Consider the following 11,459-nt stretch of genomic DNA (forward strand, 5'->3'; position numbering starts at 1 on the left):
ACGCGCGCGCGGACGACAGACGCAGATAAATAACAGCAACAGCAGGCCCCCCCCTCCCTTTGCTCCAGGCTTGGGGTGGCTCCAGCCATGTCTTCTGCAGGCAGCACCGCCGCCCAGAAGGCCGAGGGGCAGGCGCTGGTGCCCCCAAGCTCCCCCCGCATGCCTCTGGGGAGGCGGTGCCTCTGCTCGCGTTGTGCCTCCGGGCTGGCGGGGGACGGGGGCGTCCGGGGGGCCGAGCAGGGCAGGAGGACTCGGTGCTGCAGGGGACCCCTCCTCCTGCCCCCCGGCTGGCCGTCAGCCGAAGCTCTGGGCAGCAGACGGGCCGGGTCGTTGCAGCGGCAGCTCGGAGGGGGAGGCAGGGACCGGGCTGCGGTTGCAGCTGGGGCTCGCTGGCCCCTCTCCGCAGGCTGGGCCGAGGGCCCGCTTCAGCCTCCCTAGAGACCCAGCTCCGTCTCATAGAGCAAGGCTGCACTGAAGACCGTCAGCGGCTCGTCCGGAGAGAGGGCGAGCTGGCCGGAGACCAGGTCCACGCACAGGGTCTCCCCCGCTTCCATGGGCACGACGAGGGTGAAGACGGCCAAGGCCCCTGCGCTCGGCTGCCGCTCCGCCACGGGCTTGTTTTCCAGGCCTTCTGGCTGGTACCCGGCCGAGTCGCTGCGGGCGATGGCCTGGCCGGAGCGTGAGAGGACCGCCTCAATCTTCTCCCCCCGGTGCCCCGTCAGGATGGCGCTGACCAGGTAGCGCCCCGGGACAGGGGCTGTGAAGATCCCTGTGGGCAGAAGAGGTGTGTCCGCAGTGGGGAGGCCAGGCAGGCCGGGCACTCTCCTCCACCACCCAGCCCAGCATCCACCGTGGCGCACAGATGCAGCGCGATGCACGCTGGGCACGGAACTCGGCTGCGGGTGCATGTGGACCCCACAGAGGGCCGGAGCGCGAATAGCTCAGCCAGGGGGCAGGGGACACCCCTGCTGCTGCTGGCGCCCTGCAGGGCTGGAGGTGGCAGCACGCACGTCCATCTCCACGGCCCTTCCCAGGCGCTGGGCTGGCCGCCTGCTCACGGGAAGCAGATGCCGGGCGGGGGTGGCCCACGGGCGATCCGGCCGCAGAAGCTCCTTGGAGGCTCTTGAGGACTGCCCGCTGCCCCCTCCCGTCAGTCCCCTGCCTGCGGCCACTCACCTGAGTCCGGGTCGTAGAAATTTCCGTCATTGACCAGCACCCTGTCGAAGGTGATGGTTCCCGCCTGCATGTGCCACGTGGTCAGAGCCGCTGCGAAGGAGACTTGGGGCACTGTCCCCGCGGGACCCGGCAAGCCTGTGGCAGAGGGTGCAGTGGGCATTCTCAGGGGCACCCTGGCCACCCGTTCCTCCCCCCACTCCCGTGATCCTCTGCAACCCCAGCTCCACGTGCCCAGAAGGTCACCGGGCACTCCTCTGTCACTGGCCGCCCGGGCAATGCAACCAGTGGGCCACTGGCATCAGGGCATCACGCCCGGTGGACCGCGGTCAGGCTCGCCCACCACTTCCCTGGCACACTGACCCAGCAGTCAGGGCTGCACCGGTGCAGTGGCCGCCTGCGCCTCCTGGAGCAGCTGCCTGTCCTCCCAAGCGCCCACGTCTGCAGCGAAGTCCCCCTCTGCCTCCCCTCCCTCCGCACAGGGCCCTCTGTGGTGAGCTCGGCTGAGAGGCTGCGGCTGCCCAGCCACCCGCGAGCCCCACGGCCGGCGAGGGGCTCCCGCCGTCTTCCGGCTCCGGCCCCGCACCTGCCCTGCCTGCGAGCGGCTGCGCAGAACCACCGGGAACCCGCAGACGGAAGTCCTGCTGGAAACGCAGCCGTCTGGGCACAAGGGACTCGGGACAGGGCCCGGCCCCAAGGTCCCCTCCCATCGCGGAGCCCACCCGGTGTTCCTGAGAGTGTGGGGCTCAGCTGCAGCAGGGAGAGGAGGGGGAGGCCGGGGACGGTGGGGCCCACCCTCGCCGCAGCACCGGCTCTGGGAGCTGCGCCACCCACCGCGTCCACCTGCATTCCTCCTGGCTGCGGCAGACAACGCACAGCCAGCTGGCCGGGCCTGATCCGCGGAGCGCAGCTTCCTGGGCTCCCTGCTCACAGCAGTGCATGGTGCCGACCATTCCCCTCCCCTCCCCATCAGCTGAGCCAGGCCCTTACCTTGCTCTCCAGGCAGACCTGCAGGAGAAAAGGGCACCCGATGAGCACGGGGGCCGCCAAGGGGGCTGAGGGGTGCGGCAGCCCCTGCCTCGCCGCTTAGCCCTGTCCCCGCGCCCCTGGCATGGCCCCTGCAGGGGCTGCAGCGCAGGCTGAGCGCCACTGGGAGGCTGCCTGCTCTGCAGGGCCTGAGGCCGCCATCGAGGGGAGGGAGACGCAGGGCACCCTGGCCCGGTCCCAGCCCTGGGGCTGCTCCGCCCCTCCTGCCTCCCTGGCAAACGCTTCCCTGGCGGGGTGGCACCCGGGAGCCCGCCTCTTCCCAGCCATATGTCCTGGGGGCCTTTGCCTTGTTGCCCCATTCAACCAGGCAGCACATTCACCCACCCACGAGCCCACCCCTGGAGCGCTCCCCGCCTCCTGCAAAGAGCCTTGGGGGCTCACACTCGCGGTGTCACCGGCTGGCACCCCCGGCTGCCAAAAGTGTCCGCAGCCCAGCTGTGGGGCAGACGGCCGCCCCAGATGGCAGCAGAACAGCAGACCTGGCGCCGCAGCCCCTCACCTGGGGGCCCCACAGGGCCTGACTGCCCATCCTTGCCAGGTGGTCCCACTGGGCCCGGGAGCCCAGGTCTGCCCGGCAGGCCAGCTGGTCCCGGAAGTCCTGGCGGCCCTGAAAGGGGACAGGAAAGTGAGTCCCCCGGCCCACAGACAGCCCCGAGGGCCCGAGCGGGGTACGGCGGCTGTGCCCCCAGCAGGTACCTGTGTGGTCCTGGCCCAGGAGGTGCTGCAGCTGCTCCTGCACGCCCCGCAGGGAGCCGTTGAGGGCCCCGAGGCGGCCGGACAGCGTGGCCAGCTGCCCCCCGTGGATCTTGTCCAGCAGCGCCCCGTGCTCTCGCAGCGTGCCGTTCACCTCGCGCAGGCAGCCCCAGAGGGCCGACACGTGCTTGTCCAGCCCCTCCTTGATCTTCCGCAGGCTGCCGGACACCTGGTCCAGCCGGTCGCAGGTGCTCTCCAGCTTGGCCAGCCGGTCGGCCAGGCCCCCACTGGCACGCCGGCAGTCGGAGGCCTCCCCGCGCAGGGCGCCCCCGAAGTGGCGGATCTCGCGGCCGAGCCCCTGGAAGCGCTCCTCGCTCTCGCCCGTGTGCTCCGTCACCTCCTGCTGCACGCGGTTGATCTCGGCGATGATGCGGTCCTTGGTGGCGCCCAGCTCGTGGATGTCGGTGGCGTGCTTCTCCATGGTGGCCTGCAGGCCGGCCAGCGTCTCGTTGAGGGAGCTGAAGCCCAGGATGACCTCCGAGAGCTCGCCCTGCAGCGACTGCAGGTGGACGCCGGAGCTGCCCCCGATCACGCTGAAGCCGTCCAGGGGCTGCCGGGGGGCCACGCCGGGCGGCTCGCCCGGCTGGCAGCTGGCCGTGCACTCCTGCGCTTGCTCGCGCAGCCGCTCCACCTCTGCGCGCAGCTCGGGGCAGGCGGGGCGGCAGGGCGGCTGGAGCGCCAGGTCGCTGAGAGCCTGCTCCAGCCTGTCCAGGCGCTGGCGCGTGTGGTTGAAGTGCGCGGGCAGCAGCTCCGGGGGCCCCGAGGCGCCCGCCAGCCGGCCCTGCAGCGCGCTCAGCTCGCCGGCCAGCTTGCTCAGGGCCTCGCCCTGCGAGCCCACCAGCCCGTGCAGCCCGCGCAGCGTGCCGGGCAGGTCGGGGCCCAGCCGGCGCAGGCGCTCCTCGAGGCTCAGCACCCGCCGCTCCAGCTCGCTCGGGGCGCCGCCCGCCGGCGCGCAGAGCTGGGCGCACGAGCGGACGGCGCCGCGCACCTGCTCCAGGGCGCCCTGCTGCTGCAGGCTGCTGTCCTTCAGGGCGCCCACGTCCCGCGACAGGTTGGCGAGCGCCCGGTTCACCTGGCTCTGGAAGTCGTTGAGGCGGGAGAAGGCGGAGTCGAGCCGCTCCTCCGCCCTGCGCAGCCGCTGGTCGGCCCCGGCCTGCAAGACGTGCAGGTCCGCCAGGCGCTCCTCCAGGCCGCGCTGCGTGGCGTTGACGCGGCTCTCCACCTCGGCCAGGCGCCGGTCCGCGGGCGCGGGCGCCCCCCGGCCGCCCGGCAGCACCTGGTCCTGCAGCCGCGCCAGGGCGCCCGCCACGGCGTCCAGGCGGCGCTCCAGCGCGGCCGCGCGGCTCTCCGCCTGCGCGCAGCAGTCCCGGGCTGCGTGGCGCTGCAGGGCGGCGGCGGCGTCGCGGCTGCGCTGGCCCTCCTCGGCCACCAGCTTCTCGAGGGCCCACAGCCGGTCGCGGTCCTCGTCCTGCCGCCGCCGCAGCGCCTCCACGCCGGCCAGGCAGGAGGCGCACGACTCCTGCAGGCGGCGCTCCACCGCGCGCAGCACCTCGCCGCGCACGTCGGCGCCCGCGCCCGGCCCGCCGTTCTCCTGGCTGGTGATGCGGTTGTCGAGGCGCTGCAGGTGGCGCTGGATCTCGCTGAGCGTCTCCTTCATCTCCGGGTGGGCGGCGGCGGCGTCCGCGGGCTGCCGGCCGTTCAGCGAGGTCTCGACCGCGCGGCGCACGTCCTCGGTGAGCCTGGCGTTGCTGGCGCCCACGGACGCCTGCAGCTCCTGCAGCTGCTTGCTCAGGGCCTGCACCTCCTCCTCCAGCCGCTGCACCTTCTCCGCCTCCCTGCGCCCTGCCAGGAGGAGCAGAGCCGGCTCAGGAGCGCCTGGCCGCCCGCAAGCCCTGCACTGGCCAGAGTCGCTGGTGCTGCGGGCAGGCCCGCCCCGCGCCCACACAGTGGGGCCCAGAGGAAGGGACCCGGCTCTCCGACTGCGCCCTCCCTCCGTGGGCACGGGCGCCACCCTGCCATGGATCCTCGCTGCCCGGCCCTCCTCACCCAGGCGGAGAGCAGTGCCGGCCGGGGGCCCTCCGGGGGCCCCTTTCGGCAGCCGCGGCCAGGCGCTCGGGGAAGCCAGCAGAGGCTCACCCTGCAAAGGGCTTCTCCAGGACCGCTGGTCGCGGGGTGCTGTGCCCCTGCCCGGCTGGCCTCTGCGTCAGTGCTTCAGATCCTTCCCCAAGGCCGCTGGGCATGTGGAAGCTGGCCTCATGCGGGGGAGCATTGGTTCCGTTGCTCTCCCGAGGGAAGGAGGGGCAGGCACTGCTGCTTGTGCAGGAGCGGGAAAAGGGCCCCTGCTAGCCCCCCCCCCCCCCACACACACACCCGTTCAAGGCACAGGGCTCTCTTGTGCTCCTGCGGACAGTGGCTGGGGGGGGGGGCGGCTCCCCCTGCTGCCCCGTCCAGCGTACCTTCCCCGCCCAGGCCGCTGAGCGTGCTGCTGAAGCCGGACAGGTTGGGTCGCGCTGGCTGGGGGCGGGGCCGGGCGGTCGTGAGTGGCGTCCCTCCTTCGGCACAGTCGTCTCCGGAGTATCCGGGGCAGCAGCGCCATTCCATGTCTGACACCGTCTTATAGGCCACTTTGTAGCGCGGGCGCAAAAAGCTCCGATACCTGCCCGGTGGAGACACGACTAGGGTAAGGAGCTGGGGGAGGCCTTCGGGGCGGTACTCCTGGGCCCCCGGTGCCCCCTGCGTGGCATTGGCCCCTCGGCCTTGAGAGCCGGGCGGGTGCCGTTCCCGCAGCCCCAGCCGGCCCTTCAGCAGCTCTGCCTCCCCGCAGGTCGCCGCAAGGGCTGGGCTCTGGAGAGAAGCCCGACGGACAGATGTGTCTGCCGCCCAGCCTCACTGCCCGTGGCCACCTGTCCTCGCAGTTCTGCACGCCGCCGCCAGGGGGCGGCCGCTCCCTTCCTGTGCACTCGCCCTCCGGGCAGCTCGGCCGGCTGAGCCTTCCCCAGGGGCTGGACGTGCCGGGCGCAGCCACGGGCATCCGGCCGCTCCCCTCCATCTGCCCGTGCAGGCCGTGACCCCGCGCTCCACCCAGCCAGCGGTGCCCGGAGCGTGGCACACACTCGGGGGCACCGCCGTGGCCCTGAGGGACGCCCCGGCTGGGGGCTGGCCTGCCCGCCCCGCACTCACGTGATGACGCGGGGGCACTGCAGCTGCCCCCAGGCGCACGGCTGGTAGTCCGGCTTCACGTAGGTGTCGGCGCCGTCCTCCACCACGCAGCTCACGCTCCGGGTCACCACGTAGGCGCACCAGTTCCTGCAGGGGAGGGCGGGAGGGTGGGCGCCCGGGCAGGGCCCGGCTGCAGCTGCCCTCGTGGCCTCACTCTGGCCCTGGAGCCAGCCCAGCCTCCCTCGCCACCACATGCCCAGCGCCGCTTCCAAAGTTCATGCCCCGCGAGGCCGAAAAGCTAAGCAAGAGGGAGGCGCAATATCAAGCATTCAAGAGACATACTCAAAGGCTTTCTCTTCGGGGAGTTCCGCTAGGCATGTGCAGAGTGTGACCCCCCCCCCCAGTCACTAGGGAGATGTTCCTCAATCCATTTGGAATGAGAGGAGGAGACGAGGTTTTGGGGGTGGGCCTGGGATCTCACAGCCAGGGTGGCACAGTGGTGAATGCCCGAATGGCAGATGGAAGATCAAGGTTCCAGTCATGAAGCTTATGGGGTGACACTCAGCCTAGCCTGCCTCACAAGGTTAGGATTTGAGTTATCACCTCATCAGGAATCCTGTGTCCAGTTCTGGGCACCAAGATTTCAGAAAGATGCAGAAAAATTTGAAAGGGTCCAGCGGAGGGAAGCAAGAATGATCCAGGGCTTGGAAACACTGCCCTGTGAGGAGAGACTGAGGGAACTGGGCATGTTCAGCCCTGAGAAGAGAAGACTGAGGGGGGACATGATATACCTCTATAAGTACCTCAAAGGCTGCCACAAAGAGGAAGGTCAGGATCTCTTCTGGCTGACGCCAGAGTGCAGGACATGGAAGAATCAATTCAAGTTGCGACAGCCCAGATTCAGGCTGGACATCAGGAAAATCGTCCCGACTGTCAGAGCAGCACGGCAGGGGAACCAGCAGCCCAGAGAGGTGGGGGGCTCTCCCACACTAGAGGCATTCAAGGGGAAACTGGGATGGTGTGAACCGGTGTCCTGCAGCAGCAGGGGTTGGGCCCCAGGGCCTTCTGGCCCCTTCCAGATTGCCTGTTCTGTGGTCGATGTGGGTGGTTGTTGTGAGGAGAAAATGGAGAGGCGGATCCTGGAAGCCACCCCGGGCTGCTCAGGACCCCAGGGCATGGGAGGGGCTCCCACGGCCCCATCTGTGGAGGCATTCAAGAAAAGACTGGGCTCCCACACCTTGGGGATTACTCAAGTGGAGCCGGGTGGAGCTGGGGGTCAGGCTAGATGGCCCGGGAGGTTCCTTCTGACGCATGGTCTTTCCACGCTTGGGAGGTTGGGCCCGGCGCTCGCTCAGCCTGACTAAATGGGGAGCGGGAGGAGCACCATCTGGGTGCCTTGGAAGGAGGGTAGGATAGAAAAGCCCCGATCAGCCTGCAGCCTGTCCCTGCCCCCTCTGCCCCTGGCCCCCCACTAGCCGCCTGGGCCAAGCAGCATGCCCTCCTTCGGGCCTGGCACACGGCCGCAGACGGGCCGGCCCCGGGCCGTTCCATGGCCCCACGGCCGAGTCGGGGCCAGACCTCTGCGCATTCCGACAGCGCTCCTTGGCGGCATCCGCCTGCTGCCTCGCTGCCTGCTGGGCCAAGGGGTGCTGGACCGGTGAGCATGGCTGGGCCGCCACGCTGCTCTGCGGCTCTCGGATGCTGCCAGGCTGCCCAGACGCTGCTGGTCACTCGCTCGGGTGAGGCTGTGGGGCCACGCGGAATAGGCGACGCAACCCCACGTCGGCTTGAACCTGACCCCGAATGTCCCCCGCGTGGGGATGGCTCGGCCACGAGGCCCATGCTCCACCGCTTCCCCCAGGCTGAGCCGCTCACGAGACCGTCACACCCAGGACCGTCTCAGCGGCCTTGGCGGGGGGTGGGGGCGCTTGGGCGGCCCTTCTGCTGCAGCAACCTAGCCATGGAAGGGCTTCCCGCGAGGCTCACCTGCCACCTGGCCACCTACTCTTTCCTGCTCCAAGTGAAGCCCTCCCTATTTCCCCGGGAATTTCTGCTTCAGCCTCTTTTCAGTTCTGCATTTGCAGTCTTCACACTGCTGCAAGGTCTTTCTCTGGTTCTCACTTTTAAACCGCTTAAATTTTATATTCTGTGGTGCACTGTACTTTATGTCTCAATCTGTCGCAACCCAATGGAGAGCTTCAGCTATTAGGCAGACTGAACATGAAATGAAAAAAGGAACACTCGGTGCACAGGCCAAATATGTTTCTCAGGGCGGAGGGACGAGCCCGGTTCCCTCTGCCCCGTCCTGCTTGTGCCAAGGTCTTGCTTGGCCCGGCCGGAGGCGAGCAGGGGGAGCAGGGAGACGGACACATCTGGGGGGAGTCAGTCCCTGGGGAAAAGCAGCCGGGCCTTGGCACGGGACCGTGGCTGCTGCCAGAGGCGTGCATGGCTCTGCCGCCTTGGGGACGCTGCCGGATCCTGCTGAAAGCCAGTGGGCCAGCTTGGCACACAGACGAGGTGGCCAGAAGCCCCTGCACCAGCCTGATGTGAAGCGCTGGGAACCGGCCTGGCAGAGGAAAGACTATTTCAGTACCTGGTTTCCTCCCAAGCTCGCTCCATCCCAGAATAGCCCATCCCATCCGTCCTATTATTCTTTGTATGATTCTCCCACGATCTGGTTTGCTTTGCTTAGGAAGGGCTGCCTCGCCGGGCAGGAGGGTGCTGGACTGTGGGAAACTCCGAGGGCCGCCCCTCGCCATCGGGCTGCAAATTTTCCGGAGAGGGCCATGTGCCAGCTGGGCCCCAGAGGGAGGCCCAGACGGACAGTGAGGTGTCAGCGTGGCAGGGGGCTGCTTGCAGCGCCTGGGCCGGGCCCCGATGCCGGGTGGGAGCACGTGGGGCTTCCCAGGCAGGCCGGGATCCGGGGCTGCCCTGCTGTGCTTCGGCCTCCGAGAGCCTCCGCATGCTCCTTCCCCCAGAGAGTGAGGCAGCCCCTGCCCCGCCGCCCTGTAGCAGCCGCAGCCACAGCCGGACCGCCTGCCCACTGGCAGAAAGGCTCGCTGGCCCCAGAGGCCTGGGGACCTTTGGCCGAGGGAGGGGGGCTTGGCCCGGGACACGGACGGCGGAGGCCAGCCTGCTGCTCTGCTGGCCACTCCCGGCTTCGGCCGGCCTGTGCCAGCGACAGGCTGTCCTTTGCCAGTTAATTATTGCTGAGTTGCTCTTGTCACCGGAGGAAATCCGGGTGTTTTGCATCAGGAGGGCCCTCTCCACTCCAGGTGCTTTTCCTGTGCTCCGGCAGCACGTGTGGAGCGCCTTCCTGGCCCGAAAAGCGCTCTCGAGGGCGGGGGCTTTGGACGCAGAGGCAAGCTGGAAGGCAGGGCGCCTCAGCCCCAGCCGCTGAGCTTCACACGGCTCCCTCTGCCTGGCTGTGATCTGCTGGGGGGGGGGGGGGGGGGGCAGCCCTCCTCCATTGGGAGTTTCCAGCATGGTTTGGACAAGTTTGGGAGATCTGAGACAATGTGTTATTTCTGTCTGGCAGCTATTTTCGGTTTACAGTTGCGGCCTGCGTGTTTCTGTGTGTTTTCATGATGATTGTTGGAAGCTTCACCCGAAAGCAGCTCGGAGGGCGTGTCACCCGCTTGGCTAATCAAAAGCGAGTTTTGGGCTTCCAGCACCCCAGCGCGGCCCAGCAGAAGGGGCCTGGCTCCCAGGAGCTCTGGGGAGGCTGCCTCTTTCGGCCAGTGGCGAAGCTCCCGGAGGCGGTGAAGGGGTGCGGGAACAGCGGTGGTCTAGGCAGATGACCCGAACTCTTCTGACTGGGGTTCTCCCCGCCCCTCCACTGCTGAGCCCCCTTTTCTGCCCAAGAGAAGCTACTGCTGACGCCCCTCTGCAGATGTGTAAAAACCTGACTCGCCGCGCAACCCCCACGGCTGGGCCCCGTCCAAAGCCGCTCGGCTGCTTCCGCTCCCTCTCCCCCCCCAGCACGGAGGGCATCCAAAGTGCTCTGCTGTGAGCAAACGGACCACAGGCCCCCTCCTCATCCTCCCTGCCCCTCCCCCATCCTCACAGGGATCTCCATTTTGGGGCCTTCCAGCGCAGCCCCTGCTTTGCTCTCCAGCAGCCTCCGCAGTGCCCAGCCCCCCACAGGCACCGACCCCCCAGCCCTGCCGACAAGCGCTCTCCCACCCTGGCCAGGCGAATCGCTTCCCCAACAGAAGGGGAGGCCTGGAGGGAGGCCCAAGGCCCCTCATGGGCCGTGGCTGCTGTGTCGCCTGCCCCATCTCTGGGGGTGCCGAGCAGGGCTGCCCCCACAGCAGCCCCCCAGCAAGGGCCCCTCCCCACATGCCCACTGGCCTCCTCCCCCTGCCCAGGACCGAGCCCTCCTTGCGGCAGCCTGCCCGTCTCTCTTGGCCCGGCCTGGGAGGGAGCCGTGGGCAGCCAAAAGATGCCTGCCTTCCAGGCACCTGTGGCTCAGCTCCTGCCAGCTTGGGCTAGTGGAGGACGTAAATAAGCGTGGGAGCCAAGGATGCCCCTGCCTCCCCCCCGCCTCTGCTCCAGCCCCTCTAGCTGGGCCCCCAGGCCCCGGAGGAAGAGGGCAGCTGGCCACTTGCCCGCCAGCCCAGGCAAGGGGCCTGCTGAGCCTGCAGGACGGCATCGAGACCCCCCGAAGGCCCCTCCACAGGGCCGGGACTGCAGAGGCCCCGGCCACCCCCGGCCGGCCACCGAACGGCCCGGAGCCCCAGGACACTGGCGGCCACCCCCTGCCCTGTGCGGGCCCAGCCCGGCGGCCAGACGCAGCCTTACCTGTGGCGGCTGGCGACCCGCGTGCCGCCAGGGGCCTGCGAGGGGCCCTGGAGCTGCATGAACGGCAGGGCGGCGCCCGTGTACAGGCTGTACCGGGGAGGGTAGTTCAGGGCCCCGGCCTGCCCGGCCAGGAGGCCCCCGCAGGCGCAGAGCCACAGCAGGGCGGCGGGGCTGGCCATGGCGCTCCTCGTCGCTCCTCGGCCGGCCGGGCGGGTCAGCTGCACATGGCCGCGCGGGGCCCGGGGCAGGGCCGGCGGCGCGCCGCGCGCGGGGGAGCCCGAGCCGCGCCGAGCCGCCCCCCTCTCGCTCGCTCGCTCGCTCGCTCGCTGGCTGCCGCGCTCCGGCCGCGCTCCCGAGCCGAGCCGAGCCGAGCCGTCGCAGCGGACGGGCTTGCTGGGCGCTCGGCGCTCGCTCGCTCGCTCGCTCGCTCCTCGCACTCTGACAGCTCTGCAACTTCCCGGCGCGGGCTGGGCTGGCGCGCTCCCCCCGACTTCCTGCCTGGCAGCCCGGGCCCCGCGCCCTGC

The 11,459-nt window shown here is 69.6% G+C and overlaps 1 protein-coding gene across 1 annotated transcript; it reads right to left on the reverse strand.

The window, feature by feature from the left end:
• On the reverse strand, nucleotides 1-11,176 carry EMILIN1 (elastin microfibril interfacer 1). Its single transcript, XM_044421083.1, has 8 exons — nucleotides 10,936-11,176; nucleotides 6,154-6,279; nucleotides 5,430-5,629; nucleotides 2,917-4,815; nucleotides 2,720-2,827; nucleotides 2,164-2,181; nucleotides 1,177-1,311; nucleotides 1-769 (listed from the first exon to the last, which is right to left on the reverse strand). Exons 1-8 carry the CDS (start codon nucleotides 11,112-11,114, stop codon nucleotides 435-437), a joined length of 3,000 nt encoding a protein of 999 aa, XP_044277018.1. The 5' UTR covers nucleotides 11,115-11,176; the 3' UTR covers nucleotides 1-434.
• Between the last annotated feature and the right edge of the window lie 283 nt (nucleotides 11,177-11,459).

This window comes from Varanus komodoensis, unplaced genomic scaffold (genome assembly GCF_004798865.1).
Source record: "Varanus komodoensis strain SLA01 unplaced genomic scaffold, ASM479886v1 scaffold114, whole genome shotgun sequence".
NCBI lineage: Eukaryota > Metazoa > Chordata > Lepidosauria > Squamata > Varanidae > Varanus > Varanus komodoensis.